Source organism: Hesperophylax consimilis, chromosome 3 (assembly GCF_061612785.1).
Source record: "Hesperophylax consimilis isolate HC1 chromosome 3, BYU_Hcon_1.0, whole genome shotgun sequence".
Lineage (NCBI taxonomy): Eukaryota > Metazoa > Arthropoda > Insecta > Trichoptera > Limnephilidae > Hesperophylax > Hesperophylax consimilis.
Window position 1 is genome coordinate 20,782,002 of NC_142838.1, and position 19,399 is coordinate 20,801,400.

Genomic DNA, 19,399 nt, shown 5'->3' on the forward strand with positions numbered 1-19,399 from the left:
GAAGAGCACTCAGGGAATCGGAGAGAATTAAAAATTTTTCAATTTGAATACTTTCAATGTATTTTAAGGATTCTAAAATTGCTATGCATTCAGCTGTAAAAATTGAGGCTTCTTTATGAAGTTTTATTTTTTTACTAATTTGGTCTCTTGGGCAGTGGAACGCCGCTCCCACATGGTTAGATAAGGAAGATTTAGAACCATCTGTATAAATAGTTTTCCAGCCGGTCCATTTCGAGTTTAAAATATGGATAAATTTACTTGGGGCTTCGTGGTTGCCAGGAAAGCCAAGTGAAAAAATAATATTAGGTTTGCGCGAATGAATTTGAAAGGAATTTAAATATAATGGAAGTCTGTCATGGGGATTTAAAATAGGTTTATAAGCATTGTAAGTATAGAGGCTTTTGACGAGAAGTGGGATTGTTTTGTTCCTCCAATATGAAAGTGATCTAACTTGAGCAGAGAGAGCAGCAATTTTGTCCATCAGTGGGTGATTAGACAGTCTGAAACATTTGAATAAGAACTTGTCTGCCAAGAACTGTCTTCTGAAATGGAGAGGAGGGTCAACAGCCTCCACCTGCAAAGCGTTAATTGGGGAAGATCGCATGGCTCCGATAATTAATCTTAGGCTTTGAGATTGGATACAGTCTAACCTTGAAAGGTTTTTTTTAGAAGTGGGCTCAATAAGGAATGACGCGTAATCCAAATGGCTTCTAACATAAGCATTATAAAACAATTTTTGCGAGCATGGATGGCTTCCCCACCAGACCCTTGACACGGCGCGCAGGGCGTTAAGGCCAGCTTGACTTTTGTTAATAATGAGATTTACGTAAGAGTTCCACGTTAGCTTAGAGTCTAGTATGACCCCCAGAAATTTTATCTGAACCTGGACGGGGAGGATTATGTTATCGATTCGGATTGAAATGCACGGGGCAACACGTTTCCTAGAGAAAACGATGACATTGCTTTTGGTTGGAGAAATTTCCATGCCGTGATTTCTTAGAAAAATGCAAAGATTTTTCATGCTAAGGTTGATCATTTCCTCCAGAAAAGCAATAATTCGTCCCGATATATAGATAAAAAAATCATCTGCATACTGAAGAATTTTACATGATGGGAGTATACTCTGATGCAGGTCAGAGGTGTAAATATTAAAAAGGATAGGACTAAGGACGGAACCCTGAGGCAAACCCTTGTTTACCGTTCTCAACAGAGAAGGGGAGTTCAGAACCTGGATTTGAATTTTTCTGGTAAGAAGAAGGTTGATTATGAATCTGGCAAGCTTACGGGGGATGCCGATTTGTAATAATTTTCTCTGTAGAACGTTTAATAAAACATTGTCAAAAGCTCCGGTAATATCTACGCAGACACCGACAAGAATATTTTTTTCAGCTAGGACCATCTGTATATCAGAAGTGAGAATTGAAATGCTTTCAGTTGTACTTTTTGATTTTCGAAATCCAAACTGTGAGCTGGGAAGAATTTTCTCACTTTCAACATACCAGTCTAGTCGTCTTTTTATCAAATGTTCTGCAATTTTAACTAAAGAAGAAGAAAGAGCAATGGGTTTGTACGAAAGACCAGAACTGGGGTCCTTTTGGGGTTTCAGAATAGGGATAATTAATTGGGTTTTCCAGGAGGTTGGAATTTTACCTGTGTCAAACATCAAATTTAAAAGTGTAAGAAAATAATTATGTATGGCAACATCACAGTTTTTCATGAGGCTATACGGAATACCGTCTTCGCCGGGAGCTGAGTCTCTAAGGTCGTTTAAAACCTCTCTTAGTTCAAATATATTGAAGTGTGAGTCTATCCACCCTTGCGTACGAAACGAGTATGTGAATTCCGTATCGTTCCAGTTACTCGCAGTGGGAGGAGCTAATTTATCAGCAAATTCCTTCACCCATTCTGAAGAGAGTGGATGAGGAACGGGTGGGACGTAAGAACTTCTGAATCGGCGGATTGAATTCCAAACAGCTGAGAGTGGGGTATCGGGAGATAAGGAAGAACAAAAGTTTTTCCATCCTTGCCTTTTTTTATTTTTGAGCAATCGCTTGGTCTTAGCTTCAATCTTTTTGAAGTTCAGGAAATTATCAAGGGTCATGTTCAAAGAATATATTTTAGCATATCTCTTCCTGGAATCTATTGCGTCTGCACATTCATTATCCCACCATGGGGCTGGGGGAGGTTTTCCTTTATTGCCAGGTAATTTGATAGGAATGCATGTCTCTGCAGCCGCGATGATTGATGAAACTAGCAACTCGTAACATTCCGTGACATTATCTTTAGTCGGAGAGGGCAGACTAAGCATGGAGAGCTTTATGAGCTTTGAAAAATCAGTCCATTTGGCCTTCGAGGTTACAAATCTCGGTTTACGATTACGAAACGTGAAAGCCTTGTTGGTATGGAGCATGTTGGAGGATTCTATGAGGATTGGATAGTGATCACTCCCGTGCGGGTCCTCCAGAACTTTCCAGAACAAGGATCCGGCTATGTTTGAGTTGCAAATGGTAAGGTCGACCACGCTGGGTCGTTGACCTGGTACCTGAACACGGGTAGGGGAACCGTCATTCATAATGCAAAGATCAAGATCGTCAAGAAGGTCAACAATGTCTCTGCCCAATCTGTCGCAAGACACAGAGCCCCATAATCCGTGGTGAGCATTAAAGTCACCCAGAACAAGGAAAGGTGGTTCTATCTTAGAAAGCATTGCCTGAAGAATTGATTTAGAGGGTTTATTAGAAGGGGATATATACAGGGAAAGGATTTTAGTGCCAAAAACCTTAGCGGCCGTCACCTGAAAAGGGCAACCGGCTGGCTTAACATCTACTGGGGAAAAGGGTAAGGATGTTTTAATGAGAAGAGCGGAGCCACCCTTCCCATCTTGGCGGTCGTCACGAAGACAGTGGAATCCTCGAACTCTGAAATGAGAGTCCGGTTCAAGCCACGTCTCAGAGACGGCAGCCACTGCAATGGAGAGTGAGTTTAATGTGTGTAAGATGTCTACTGATTTGTTTCGGAGACTATGGCGATTCCACTGAAGAATCCTCGTCAGAGGGGCCATTTCTAGAGGTATTTATAATCTGTACAATCTGTTTGGCAACGTGGGACGGTATTTGTATATTGTTTTTATTTAAAGTCTGAAGGATGTGTAAAAATGACGTGATAAGTGTAGAATTAAGATCATTAATGTTATGTGGGTCTGCGTTGACAGGTGATTTGGGTATTGTTCTATCAGAGTTGGGAGGGAGTTGTCCATTGGGGAACCATAACAAGGATTCGTGACTAGTGGCATTCTTTTTTGGGAGAACTCGGGGTTTACTGAACTTTAAAACTGTTTTCTTCGTTGATGAAGAAGAAGATTGATGAGGGGAGGAAATATTTTTGGATGCAGTTTCAGCATAAGAAATGACAGCCTTATTGAACATTTTGGATGCTTCCGCATACGAAATGTTCTTTACAGCCATTGTATGTTTGATGTTGCGTTGCCTTGACATTTCAGGGCAAATTTTGCTGGTCGACAAGTGGTTTCCTGAGCAGTTTAAGCACTTATAATTTTCCTCCGTTGAATTACAGCTATCGCCACTATGAGACAAAGTGCACTTATAGCATCGAGATTCTGATCTGCAGAGGGTCTTCGTGTGTCCAAACCTACAGCACTTGTAGCACTGCACAGTTGGAAACACGTAGAGATCCACTGGTAGGGATACGTGGAACATGGTGACATTTTGAGGGAGATCTTTGGAGTTGAATGTGAGGACAACAGACTGAGAGGGTCTCCATTCTATGGCGTTTCCAGTGTTAAAACGATAATTTAGTCTGCGAGCTTTAATGACCTTTCCGTAACCCTGGGGAACCTTAATGTTCTCCAAGATGTCCTCTGTCGTCCAGTGTGGCGGAATCCCCTTAGTGACTCCAAGTTTAGTAACCTGGTAAGAAGGAATGAATACGTTATAGGAGTTTTCCTTGGCAACCGCTGATTTAACAAAATTATTGGCTTCAGCCGCTGTCTTAAACTCGACGGGAAGACGGTTACGACCAACCGACTTAACTCCATTCCAGACAGGACTGATTTTATTTTTGTGGAGAAAGTGACCAAAGTCAATGTCATACAATGTTGTTGGACCTCCTTCCTTTGAAATTTTAGTGACATGTGTGATGTATGGAGGCCTGTCTAAATTGTTGTAAATTCGTGAGGGTGTAGGGGCTGGTGTCGGTATGGGGACAGGAGTAGTTGGACTAGCAATTGGCGTTGTGATAGACGAGTTGAGTGGCTGGATAGATGGGGTCTGCTGATTGGACGGAAGAATAACATTGTCTACAAAGCTTCTATTTTTATCAAGTGTAGGAATTTTGTGGGGTACTTTTTCGGAATCTGTACTGGAATTTCGCACAAGCTTTAAATTTTTCCTTTTTTTAGTCGTTACTGTGATGAAGTCTGAGGGTTCTGGAATATCGGTGGCAACCGTTTCCATTGAGCCCACCGAGGAGTCTGAAAAAGAGCCATCGTTGATTTCGTCCGGGGGATCAGGAGGTTTACCCCGTTCCATCTCTATACTAATATTTTTAACCTACCTACATCAATTATTTAACAAGACTTACCGACAAACAGATAAAAACAACACAATATTTAACAATTAACACAAATATAGTTACACAAACTAAATTACAAAAGAATAAATTACTAAATGGGTTAAAATAACTAATATGTTTGATTTGGTTTGATTTATGTGGTGATGAGACACTCCGACCTAGCTGTCACTTCCCAGCAAAAATTTTCCTATCATATAGACCTGTCAACATGCTCCCTAAGTACGATCAGATACTTGAACATTAATTAATAAAAAACTGCTTGTTGTTTTATAGAAAAAAAATGACTTTATATATTGAACTATATGGTTTAAAAAAAACCAACTACGTGAAATGGCTCTCCATCTATTTCTGGAGAACTGGAAAAAAGATTCAGATAAAAATAAACATGTGATCGCGGTTTTCCTGAAGAATAGGGCGCCATCGTGGCAGCCGGCAGCGTTTTGCAATCGCTCCTCGTTTATTTTGAAAATATTGAGAAATTCTTAATTTTTTCAGTGTAAATATACCATAAAATAATCACAATAATTTTTAGGTTAAGTGAATAAATTCGAAATAATTTTAAAGTTACTAGTGTGGACGTAATTCGGAATTTCAGAATAATGTTTGTTACGATTTAAAAATCAATCTAACAGTGTTTCTAAATACAGTGCCATAGACCGAATAATTTGTGCCCTGACCATTGACCATTGACCACATGTTTTGTCCCTTCGGGTGCCGGGTCTCATCTCACTAACACCTTGTTTTGTTTTTTTGTGTTACTGAAAATATGTACCCAATAATATAAATGTGCAAGCCGGTTAGTTTATGGCATCAGTATGGTGATTGTGTACGATAGAGATGAACTAATTGGTTTTAAAAACGCTCGTGTGGTATTAAAACCTTTAGCGGCTGCAAAAATTAACTTTTACAATCTAAATCGCAACTCTGCTAAGAATATAAGATTTAGAGGTTGTCGGGGAGGACGAAATCGCAAAAATAAATCAAGAAAAATTAGTGCAGTAACCCACAATCCTGAACATGAGAAGACAGGTGAAATAAAAACTTCAATAAGAGACGTATCCATACAGCGCCATGCAAATTTACAAAACCTCCGACTCGCAGTGGTAAATTGGAATGCACGCTCAGTGAACAACAAGGTGGATGATGTTCACGATATTATTGGCCAGAAGAAACTGAACATCCTATTGATTACTGAGACGTGGCATGAAAACTATGACTCCACCTCCATAAAAAAGTTGCGAGCTCTTGGCTATACGGTCGTAGAACAGACAAGACGAAAATCGACGGACGACCTCAGAAACAATAACATCTCGTTTGTGAATTATGGAGGGGTGGCGATCATTGGTCGTCAAGGACTGCGTATATCCAAAATCAACATTGGAGATTACAACACTTTTGAATCTCTGCGATGTTGTATTTCTTCAATGGGGGCGTCTTTCACACTAATCACTATCTACCGACCGGGGTCGAGGATCATCACTGCGGATTTTTATAACGAATTTGCGCAACTTTTAGGGCGGGTAAATGCCCTACCGGGTGCCCTCATTATAACCGGAGACTTTAATATCAGAATAGATAGGAAAACTGATAGCAACACAACAAAATTTCTTGATGTCTTAGAGTGCTACGGATGTAGGCAATGGGTAGATATTCCGACTCGTGACGCAGGCGGAATACTTGATATTTTTGTATCTAGGAATACTGACCCACCGCTAATAACCGAAGTAATAGACGTTTGTCTCTCAGATCACAGGCTTGTGCGTACGAAAGTAGACTTTAATACTTCCAAACCTGTCTACAAAACGAAGACGACCAGAGCGTGGCGAAAGTTTGACTTTGCCCTCTTTGAGGAAGAACTAAAGACTTCCATCCTTGCAAAATACGACACAAATAGTAATGTCATTTCGACATCTGGCCTAGTAGAAGTCTATAATGATATTTTAACTACACTAATAAACAAACATGCCCCCTTTTCGACCAAAACCTGTGCTGTTCGCAAGTCTGATTCCTAGTTTGACGCAGAATGCCGGGAAAAGAAGAGGGCTATGCGCCGACTTGAGAGGATATACAGGAGTGGAAAACTAGCCAGCCAAAGGGAAGCGTGGGTTAGTGTGCAACTTGAATATAGGGATACAATTCGGAGAAAAAGATCCGATTACTGGATAACGAAGATTGAGAGCGAAGATTCTGACCCCCAGCGACTTTGGAACTCGCTTAAAACTGTCAGAGGTGAGTCTGAAAACTCAACCACGGCAGCGCTCAGTCCGAAAGATTTTTCCGACTTTTTCCAAGAAAAAATCCATAATACTCGGGCCACAACAGCATCTGCACCTCCACCTACGTTCACCACCTACAGCGGCGAATTCTTTATTAAGTTCACACACACTACATCCGAAGAAGTCACCAAAATTGTATCCAGTTCACTAAACAAACAACCTGCTTTAAACCCAATCCCAACGTGGCTTCTGAAAATGTCTGAAACATATAGTACCATTCCTAGTTCACTTATATAACAAAATTTTCGACTTAGGTGAGGTACCCCAACTGCTTAAGAAGGCCCTTGTCTTACCAATTCTAAAGAAACCCTAACTAGATTCTGAGGATTTAAGTAATTATCGTCCTGTGTCAAATCTACCGTTCATCTCAATAATTCTAGAAAAAATTGTGATCAGGCAGATAACCGCCCATCTGGCGAAAAATGAACTACTGTCAAAGTTCCAATCAGCTTATAGGAGGTACCATTCTACAGAGACTGGATTACTGTGAGTGTTGTCAGATTTGATGCTTGCAAATGAGTCAGGTAAGCTAGCTTTGCTATCATTATTAGATTTTATTGCAGCATTTGACACCATCGACCACAATTTCCTGATCGACAGACTGGAAAAAACTTTTGGACTGGGTGTTGAAATTATTAAGTGGATAAAATCATACCTCTGTGGCCGAACCCAATCTGTACAAGCGGGTGGTAAAAACTCTCCCTACGTGACCCTGACTTCTGGAGTCTCCCAGGGTTCAGTCTTGGTTCCCCTACTTTTTATTCTGTTCATCAACGATGTTGCCAAAATTATAGATTCATTCGGACTTCTTTCCCATTGCTATGCTGACGATCAGCAAATCTATTTCTACTGTGCACCGAATGAGAAAGACAAATTAAAAGATATCACTGTTAAATGCATTGCTGCCATAACAGAGTGGATGTCTTCGAACAAACTTAGACTAAATCCATCCAAAACAGAATTTCTCTGGACCGCAACAAAACAGCGCCAGTCAATGTTAGACAAAACTCCTCTCATTACTTCTGGCTGCAACATCATCCCTAAAAATGGCATTAAACTCCTAGGTGTTCATCTAGATGAAGATCTCTCACTCAAATCCCAAATTAACAAAGCAGTGAGCGCAAGTTTCTTTCACCTGCGTCAAATCAAATCTATAAAAAGAAATATTCCGGCTAACGCCACAAATATGTTGGTAAACTCCTACGTTGTATCACGACTCGACTATTGCAATGGCATATACGCAAGTCTCCCTAAAATATACACTGACAGACTTCAGTCTGTTTTCAATGCTGCAGCAAGGCTGATAACCGGTGTTTCCAAATATTCCCACATCTCACAACATTTGCGGAACCTTCATTGGCTTAAGTGCCCTGAGAGAATCCAATTCAAACTCTGCTGGATGGTTTTTAAAGCCATACATGATATGGCGCCATCCTACTTGCCGGAACCTTGCATTCCAAACTATGTTAATTCTATGCAAGCAACGCTTCGATAAGCATCTTCAACAGCCATAGGTAGACTTTCAGTACCTATCCGCAATCACAATACCAATTTTGGAGACCGAGCTTTTGCAGTAGCAGGCCCAACAGCTTGGAACAAACTCCCTTCATATTTGCGAAAGATCGACAGCTCATCTGAGTTCAGAGCAAAACTAAAGACTCACCTTTTCAACTTGTCGTATCCAGAATGATGACCTTTTTTATTGTTTTATTCATCAGTAGTATTTCATTGCTCAGTCCAGGGGATTTTTCTACTTGCCTTTTTTTCACCGTTATTAACCGTTTATTACGCGTAAACAATTTTTTTTTAAATATTTTATAACTGACACCACGGGCAGAAATCATAACAATCGGTATTTGTAAATATAAATTAAATATGTATGTTGGTCGTAAATCTGTAGTTTAAGCCTTAGTTGTAAGTCGTATTATAGCGGTATTGTGTAAATGCCCACTTGGTCATAAAAATATGTATAGCTTAGGTCATTAGTTAAAAGTCTTAGTTGTAAATCATTCGACATTAATCATAGTTATAAGTCTCTCTCTATCTATGAAACTTAGTTATAAACCAAAAGTAATTAAGTGATCAATGCATAAATTAAATTGTTAAGCGCCCTTGAGGTGATTTTCTCACGAAAACGGCGCTATATAAATAATCCAATCATTATTATTATTATTAAGAAATAATATTAGAAGAAAACATACAAAACTTACATTACAAAGTGATTGATTTCTTCTAAAAATAGTTTTTTTTTAAATACAAAACGTGTTTTAAAGGACGTAGATAACCGTGTACCTATTTAAAATTCGACAAATATATAAAACAATTGAAAATTATTAAGTGTACTTGTGGGTGGATCTAATCCATCCTAGTGGAGCCCAATTAATTTATAAAACCATCTTGAGTTGAGTACTTTTGGAGTTTGCTTTCGGTATTTTTATAAATATTTTGATTTTGGTGTTTAGTCTATGGCATATGGTTTCATAGAAATTCTCTTGGGTCGTCTTTGTCTGTGGTCCTCTCTTTTCCGGTTGGTGGATAAAAACAAGGTAGTGCTTCGACTTCGTACCGAATATTTTCTTTAGTATTCCGGCCCATCGGCCTTAATTTCTGTATGATAAAGCAATATACACTTCAATAATGAAATTCTTCTTATACGTGTATTTTTAGTTATCCATTTAACGGCACCTCAAGGGTTTTTGTAAGTAATGTTTTTGACAGATCGTTGTTTCATTGCAGCTTCAAGATGGGTAAAGGGAATAATATGATCCCAAATGGGCACTTCCACAAAGATTGGCAACGGTTTGTGAAAACCTGGTTCAACCAGCCAGCCCGCAAGCACAAGAGGAAGCAGAACAGGGTAAAGAAAGCCCGTGCGGTGTTCCCTCGTCCTGCTGCTGGACCCCTCCGACCGGTGGTGAGGTGTCCCACTGTCAAATACCACAAGAAGATCCGTGCTGGTCGTGGTTTCACCCTCGATGAGATCAAGGTAATTGTTATACATATTTATTTAAATGCTTGACTTAAAATTGTGTGAAGCAACAGCGAAATTATTTAGTTTTTCAGTGAAAGGTCCTTTTCGTATTTTTGGATTCTCTGAAATAGCCCTCTTCAACGGTTCTATTATTTTTGTATAGTTATTGTTTGCTGAATGTTGCAGTGAGTAAACATTGCGCAATCTGTTGGTCCACACAGCACTATTAAATTATGAGTTTGAGGTTAGTTTCAATAAAATTACACATTGTTGATATTGTAAGAAACTGAAAATTTTATTAGCGAATTTTGACATTTACGTGAACTATGATCTAATAATAAAGTTAAACTTGTATTATTTACAAAAAATTTTGTAACGTCTTGCATAGTATCTCTATATGTATGTGGCTTGAACCAATATATTTTCAAAATTTCCTTCAGACCCAATATAATTACTACCGAAAGCACCCAACATTCAGTCAAATTAACTATTATTTTTTTAATTTTAGTCATTAGAAACTATTTAATATTGTATCTATAATATATATTTCGATTATGTTGCTATTCATCATATCGGTGAGTAAAAAGCTTAGCTTAGTTGTAAAACAACTAAAAGCATTTGATATCCACTATGACGAAGAGGCCATAAAATATGACAGTATAGTTCTCTTCCTTTTTTAATTTATCCAATCTTGGTTGCCACTTCATCACTGCCGAACCCTGTAATGATACTTATTATTATTGGATAATTTGTATAGTGCTGTTTTTTTTTCTTCTGAAATATTACCTCAAGGGTGCTGTGATGTCTTGACACAATGTAAATAATATAACTTTAGTTTTTTTTTTTAACCACCTGTAAATTATATTTGGGGGCTAACCGAATTAAGCACCGGTGACATTTATAAAGGCTTTGTTTTGTCGTTGGCTTATCGGGTTCTTTTGCTTTTCTAGATCTCGTACATTTTGTTTTATGCCCAAGTTCGAATGGCAACAGAGGTTTTTGACAGCTCTTTAATATATTTCTCTTAGTTGATTACCATGGTACGTACCTTCATATATTAGGGACTAGGATATGTTTTTTTTTTTTTTTTAAACTTAGGTAATCATTAAAATGTTAAAACAAGGTTTCACTGTACATTAACTCATTCACACTGAGGTCATCAACCATTCGAGATGAAATCATTGTGAGTGGGAAGTTGCCTGTTGTGGGCCTTGACTTTCTTTGTTGTATTAGTAGTGTTGCTACTCCAATTATTGGTCCTCAGCAGTCCTTTAATTCATGATACCTGTTTTGGTGCAATCGATACACCTTTTACTTTTAACCACATTCCAAGCAGCTTTCTAGCCAAAAAATAACTTGATTTACTTAACTTTCAGTCTGCCAATATGTGTGCATCTTTTGCGCGTGCCATTGGTGTGGCTGTGGATCCCCGCAGGCGCAACAAGTCAGTGGAGTCTCGTCAGGTGAATGTGCAACGCCTGAAGGAGTACCGCGGCCGCCTGATCCTGTTCCCCCGTGGCGTGAAGAAGGTGCGCAAGGGAGAGGCCACCAAGGAGGAATGCAAGCTTGCTACGCAGCTGAAGGGCACCGTGATGCCCATCCGCCAGCCGCAGCCCACACAGAAAGCTCGCGTCATCACCGACAAGGAGAAGGCTTTCGAGGCGTATGCTTTCATCAAGAGGGTGAGACTTTCTTTTAAAATTTTTTTACACTGCAGTTTAGTTTCCGTTGCATTCAATGATTTGGAAAGTTAGTGATTTTGCTGGTTTTGCTTTATTATAATAATGGTTTTTGAATTTGGGACGACTTATGTGAAGTGACAATGAATTTACATTAGACTTAAAATATATTTATGCAGGATTTTTTTGTGCATAAATGTACTTATCATAAGATTAATTATTAATCAGTGGACTGTTTGAGCACATGTGCATGCCAATTTTTATGACCGGGCTCGGCGCACGTGAGCTCTAATACCATCCACGCTGGAATTTTTTCAGATGCGTTTTTAACCTTTATGTTTACAGAGGACAAAATCAGAATCGCTTGCTGTGATGTCACTAGCTTCTACTGTTTATTTCATGAATGTAGCCTCTATGACAGCTTTTGAAATAATCTGTAAATGAACATCAAAATTCATCAACGAAAAGGGCATCACAAAAATGAAAATATTAGTTTACAAAGTATTATAAAACTAATTTTTTCTTCTAACTCAGCAAACTTATTTTGTGGCACCATTTTAATTTAAATAAAAAACTAATTTTTTCTTTGAAAACAACTTTTGTTTGTTGTTTTTCGTGTAGGGTATGGATTCAGCTTTATGTAGAAATAACAAAATCGGTTTATATATTTGTTTACATATATTTTTTGCCAGTTGCCTTTTGCTCTAATGAGATTTAAAAAACAAATATTTGAAAAAAATTTATTCTGGAGATTTATATTCTTACGATATAATAATAATATTTGTATAGTGCCGTTTTTGTGCAGAATCACCTCAAGGGTGCTGTACAAATATATAATACATTTCTACAATGATCATTATATTCTTACAATATATACATGAATAATGAGATACATTATATAGTAAACAGTATACAATTGCAAGAAAAGATTAATCGTAGTTTTTATTTCGATGTTTGATCAAAATTCATCAAGGTAATTTTGCGCGGTTCGGCAAATTCTCGCCCGACTTTTTGACTTTTCTATTTCGGCGTTCAACAGGTTAAAACTGATTTCTTTTACTGTCTTAAGTTATATGACATATTATGTTCATATCATCCATATTGTGTTATTAACTTTTCATTCTTGTGCATTTTTGGTTTAAAAATTTGTTATTGCATTACAAAAAAACATTGTTTTCTCCAATACCTTGGAATTTATTCAGTTATTTACTAGTAATGTTCAGATTAGATTTTTAACCTTTGTATATTCTCTGCAAACCACGAGGGGTAAAAATGAACCCTTACGTTGCAATTCCCTTAAAAAAATAATTAGATAAATAAAAAGTAATAAAATTAATAATTCATATATCATAAACGAACATCACATTCCCCACATGGAAACAAGTACTTTTTTTTTTGCCATAGATCAAGCCTTCTACAATCGTGGTTTTGTGATGGAAAGTATAATAATTGTTGTGGCATGTATTTGTTTGTACACACAGCTGTATTTATGTATTTCAATGTTCTTGACGAGGTTTAAAATGATATTTTGTAATTGCGTATTATAATATAATTAAATGTTTTATTCATAGGCACGAATTGATGCTGAGATGGTTGGAATCCGCGCCAAGAAACTGAAGGAAGCTGCAGAGAACGCAGATGACCTTAACAAAGCCACCAAGGCGCCCAAAGCACCTAAAGTTAAGGGAAAGAAGTAAACTTGTATCATTCATAAGAAAATAAATATAAAAACGAAAAACATCTAAAATCTGTCTTTTATTTATAATTTTAACTCAAATATAAACAACTGCGACGATTAGTGCCTTACCACATTTGAAATGTCTGATAGAATAACCTTACTTAGAAGTTGACAAAATGCTGATTGTCTGAGAATCAATGGTTATTGGAGACCGTCCAAATACAATTCAATGTGACTAATATGTATGCGTTAACGTCAACAGCGACAGGAGTTCAAACCCTAGACTTCAATTAAAGAGGAGTGAAATAATTTATTACAATTAAAGTTTTAGTAAACCTATCTATTCCCCGAAAAAAATAATACTGCCCATGCTGATTTTTGAAGAAATGTTTATGAATTATGGAATGAAATAATACTGATTTAATGAAGAATAATTTTTTGAAGGTTGCTCTCCTTTTAGGTATGTAATTTTTTTTCTAAATTCTGTTTTTAATACCTTGATACCCTGATTAGTGTTTTATTAATTATTCTTCACGCCAACTATATTACACTTATGACTTCTTTTGTAATACATAACTACTGTTCAATTAATCTGTCAATTCACCGCCATCTTTATTAATATGGGCCATGCTGTAGAAAATGCAACGACAGTTCGAGACCTGTTTTCGGACTTGGACTGGGTTTAGCGGAGTTTAGTAAATAATATATTAATAAAGATGGCAGTGGATAAAGTTGTGTGCCGCTAAAGCAGACAGGACTATCAATATAAATTGTTGTCAATTTGCTTCTGATGTAATTGACAATTGCTAATTGATTGTTTACTTGAGGCAATTGAAGTGATTGGCGATCGAGACTTCCCTTTGGTTTATTTATGCTTCCCTTCATGAATAGACCACTCACTAGATCGAGCTTTTCGTATGAAACAAATTGGTCCTAAAAAAGCTGAGATATGCCAATATATATTTTTTTTAAAAAGAAAGACAAACATTCCCGGGTTACGAATAACCCAACAATGTTTGAAAATCTCCTACTACCATCACAGAAAGCCGAAAATGTTGCTTGTGTTGTGATGGAGGACTTAGCCAGCCGAGGAATCGAACACGCGACGCTCGGGTGAGACCCAAGCGCTATGCCCACTCAACCACTGACCGGTCATATATAGACAGTAAAATTCTAATTCGAAGCCTACTTATTATACTATACACCAATGAAAAACTTATATGACGTCACAATATTTCGGTTCCAATTTTCGATCGGAGTTATACCCCCCTGCTTCCCATTGATGAGGGTGCGCGGCGTGTATAAATTTGAAAGATCTCACCACAATATTCAATTTTGTATGTTCCATAGTAATCATTGTTCTTTTGTTTTCTATTAGCAAATAAACAGCTTGACCCTACAGATAGTTGATTTATGGGTTGACCCTAGCGTCCTGCTGTGAGTGGTTTATTTATGATCCTGCTGTTTTAATATAATAAAAGGAATGGATCTGATATAAAGGGGAATAACATCAAGCAAAGTGGTTTATTTAACAGGGAATGATGTGTACTTTGATTGACTGGAATGGATGTTTCGCTGTGGGATTGACAATCAAGAGCCCTTTTGTTTTAACTCAGAATGAGATATATTTTTACTTATAATTGCATTATATCGTTAATATCCAGAGATGTGGAAAAAATCCATCAATGTACTGGCATATTTTAGGTTATGTTTCTGCAGACGTCCACAAAGCAACTTTGACGAAAGTATTGACTGGTTGATTGAAGTGTGCACTTCAATGCACATTTATTTTTTGTTTCTTCATATGGTATGTGTTATTGTTAACATTACAAAGAAAGGCATAATATTCCATACTTCTCAGTATCAGTCTCAAAATTCTTTCAGTGAGAGCAATTCTGTGGTTCAAAATTTTATTTGAGCATATAAATAACCTTTTATATATAAACAGGCTAGAACACATCATAATTCTCATTTAACTTTAATGAAGTACTTATTGTACCTAAGCATACAAATAAATATAGACAAAGAACGTTAAACTACATGATTCCCAGTTGTTTTAATATGTTACTTGCTGAAATTAAAAACTGTGTCCAAAACAAACAATAGGTGAACTTACTGAAAGAATTAATTTGTATCAGCTTACAATGATGTATTATTCTAAGACTTTTAAATTTGTTATTTATGTTTTTCATAACATTTTTTTGCTATATTTCTGGAAATTTTTTGATTTTTTGTTTTATTTAATTGTAAAAATGTAGCTGTAAACTCACTGTGATAAGATTTATAATGTAAAGAACCCGTTAGACAAACTGCTAAAAATAAAAAACCTAACTGGGACTAGCCTGTGTTGAGGTTAATAATATACCGTCAATGACGTAACAAGATTCACAATTGACATTGATAGTCTCCGGGCTCCTTCACACCACCACATGGTGATTGAAAAAATAAATATTTTTTTGGTTTGCATTAAATTAAAAAATAGTGTTTTATTCATTTTTTTAAAGCCATATAATTTTTACTGGATTGTCGTGTCATATTGCTACAATAAATTAAGAATAGTTGTTTGTTTTTTTTATTTTATGGATTCTTTCATATCTTTTATCTATCTTATTAATGAATTTTGACACAATGTTGCATTCTAATATGCATGTGTTTTTATGTACATGTACATATACAATATAGATGTCACCTGTGACAGGTATAAACATGCTTTTAAATATAATTAAATAGCGCCATCTGTTAGACTCGCTATTGTTTTTCTACCTGCACAGACAGAGTGAGCTACAGCAACGCGTGGCGGGGTACAGCTAGTCAATAATATTCAGAAGAGTTATATTTTTGTGTAGTGCCGTTTTTATGAAGAATAATCTCAAGGGCGATGTGTTAAATATTATGAGCGCCTTGGCAGTTCGGCGCCCAGAGCGGACTGTTCCAATTGCGCCCTAATATGGCGGGCCTGATTATAATGTGCCTAAGGTACCTAACTTTTATAATGGAATTATCTTTGAAATATTTTACAACTTAGATTATCTAATAAATTTCATGATTCTTGATATGGCATGTAACTCAGTTGAAGCTATTATATTCTGATGGGTTTGAGATCATCAATATTGCCATTCTCTTATTCACATTTAATGCACTTCGTTCTGCATTTCGTCTATCTGCAAATTTGCTTTTCTTTCTGTTTCAATGTTCAGGAATGATTCTTTTTCCAAAAGAAAAATTAAGGGGTTGATTAGGACTTTTTTATTCGCACTTTTTAAATATTATTTTAGATGTCTGCCTAAAGAAAGTTTGAAAAAAGAATTGTCATTGAGATTGTGATGTTTTTTTGGACAAATTCCTTTTTTTTCTTTATTCAGTGCATTGTTTATCAGTCATTGAGAATGTTTAGACCACCAAGCTAGGTACATGCCTGTGTTGTGGTGGTTGAAATTATTAAGTAAACTTATTTTAAATAAAATAAATTGTTTCATTAGTCATTGAGAATGTTTAGATCATCGAGCTAGGTACATGCCTGTGTTATGATTTATAATTAAGTAGGTATGTGCTTAAGTAAATACCTACTTACCATAATTTCTGAGAAAATTTTGGTTTTGGTTTATGAGAAAATTGGAAACATACTTTTTTAGATGCGAGGTCTACTAATAGTATTTTTATCCATCACTCCAGTTCTATCTTGTCTGAAGGTCAAAATAATCGTTTTTGATTTATGATGATGGCGTTAGTCCTTGAGACCTGTTCCACCAAATGCTCCAATTCAATTTGTTGTCTTGCCCTAGTCAAGTCTGTACAGAATTCCATTTTGTCGTATGTGCTGAAGTCTGTGTTTCATCGTTCTATTTTATCGTATGTATTACAAGTTCCATTTAACCTAACGTTAATCCATAATTTACAAAAAAAAATTATTTCTATCTTGCCGTATCCTTCAAGCTGAGTTCCCACTTGCCGTAATATCTAATAATAAACATTTGGTATCTTCCATTCTATTTTATCGTATACATATATTATTAATTCCATTTTACCTTATTATTATATTGGGAACCCAAATTGAATGTTACGACAAGATAGAACTATTATTTTTTTTAATATTTAACTTGAAATAAATAAACATTTAGTATTATCAAATAAGACTCCTCATACTAAATATTTGTGAAGATTATGGAAAACAGCATAATATGATGTACAACCCGAAGAAGATGGAATTGGTTGCGTTCCACCACGGAAAAATCCAGATATAAGTAAGATGCTCCCCGTACACCTTAACGAGGCAAGAATAAATACATGTTCGAATGTAAAATACTAGGGGCATATTATTAATCAAGACCTATCGAACGACAAAGAAGAAGCCTAAGCATAGTGTCTAATATGATTGCCCGCAGATTTTGCAAATGCAGCAATACTGTTCAACGCATTCTGTACCGGCCTGTATATTTGCGAGACATGGTGTCACTACCGAACTTGCTCAATGGAACGACTCCGAATTCAATATAATGACGCCTGTAGAATCATATTTGGATACCGAAAATACAGCACCGCATCTACAATGTTCACGGAATTAGGACTAAATGGATTTGCCGGCCTGATGAGAAACCAGGTCACTGGAGCCAGGATGCGGCTAATGGCCTCCGCCAACACAGTGGTGACCGCAACCTACCAGCACCAAGTGCCACTCCTGATTGGGCACTGAGCCCAAGCTCACTCAAGACCACGCCCTGCATAGTTGTCCTTAATGGTGACCGGATAATTCATCACATCTTTAAAAAGTTATATAAAGTCATGGAAAGTGATGAAACAAAAACTTTATTAACTGGGTTAAGTAGGTAACTGCTATTTTAGTCTAAATTATTTAATTTAACAACATATTTTTGCTAAATTCCTTCAGATATTTCAGTTCCAATTTGTCGTATCGTCAATTTTTATTAAACTTTAAAATTAAATTTAAAAATTAGGGTGACAGGAAAGGGTAATTTCGTGATGGGTAAATAACAATAAAAAATCGAGAATATTATATTGTACTTAGAAGCCATTAGTGATGCTCCAGTGATCAAAAAATCGATTTTCAACTTTGAATGCGTTTTACTCAAAACCGACTTTCAACTCTTGACCTTACGACAAGATGGAACTGGGACGGTGATACCTTTTTAGAAGCGAGGTCTACTGTTCACAGAGCTACTATCTGCCACGGTATTAGAAGAGCATTTTTATCAAATGTTCGATTCGTCATCGGTTTACAAACTAAACGTGTTTGACGATGACGACACATCGGTCAGAAGAGGAGGGAGCAAAGGCAAAGGCATAAATATACCACTCTCTAGATCGATATCTTCCGGCTTTTTGTATCTAACAGAATTATACAGTACTTAACCACAGATATACAAGCAGTACCTACCGTGCGGAGCAGAGCAGTAGACAAGGTAGAGGAAACTCAAGGCCATTTAAAAAAAGATGCGAACATAGACAACATAATTGCTCTCAGCCTACTCTATTCATTCACTAGCCCAAAAAAACTATTATAAAAATAAAAATGTCCTTGAAGCAGAAAAATGTCGAAATGTTTTCCAAGGGCAAGGTTCATCTGACTAAGAAAATAAACTTTTACAGTGCATTTCCTTAAGATGAAACTTGTTAATCTGAGAAGAAGAAACCCAAAATGACAAGAAATTTGCAAAAACACTGAAGAAAATTTCCAAAACATGATTGTCCGACAGTACGACGAAAAATTCCGACATTTTTCAGCCTCATGAACTTATGGTTACATATGTTTAAAAATCTTTAATTTCACCAAAACAATAAGATAATACAGGATAACACTAATCAATAACATGAATAAGTTTATCGATATAGTACCTAAATAACATTTATACGTTGTGGAGGAAGACATATGTCAAGTATGAAGCATTGTTCAAAAGACCGAACGAATAACCTAAAACTGTTAATTCACTTTAAACTTGAACTTACGTAGGTAGGTTGAATATAATATGTTTGTAACTCGCTGACACTATACTGGCTTATATTGTATTTTTATCACGAACAACTTTAACACGCAATATTTTCGACGGAAATGATAGTATTTCGGCAGCAAATGACAACCCTCGTGTATAAATAAACCACTCTCATTTTGTTTGAATGATTTGAAACTGTCAAACGGCAAAATTCCGTCATCTCTTTCTGTTACACGAGTCATTATGGTAGAGAGCGAGAG

At 36.6% G+C, this 19,399-nt stretch overlaps 1 protein-coding gene across 2 annotated transcripts; it reads left to right on the plus strand.

Annotated features, from left to right (window-relative positions):
• The first annotated feature begins 9,321 nt into the window (after positions 1 to 9,321).
• Positions 9,322 to 13,263, plus strand: RpL13 (ribosomal protein L13). 2 transcript variants are annotated; one of them, XM_089649106.1, is made up of 4 exons: positions 9,322 to 9,412; positions 9,603 to 9,852; positions 11,214 to 11,519; positions 13,088 to 13,263. In XM_089649106.1, the coding sequence occupies exons 2-4, from the start codon at positions 9,610 to 9,612 to the stop codon at positions 13,211 to 13,213; spliced, it is 675 nt and encodes a 224-aa protein (XP_089505232.1). In that variant the 5' UTR covers positions 9,322 to 9,412; positions 9,603 to 9,609; the 3' UTR covers positions 13,214 to 13,263. The 2 variants fall into 2 exon arrangements, with proteins under 2 accessions (XP_089505232.1, XP_089505238.1); XM_089649112.1 differs by having other exon boundaries at positions 9,403 to 9,475.
• The last annotated feature ends 6,136 nt before the right edge of the window (positions 13,264 to 19,399 follow it).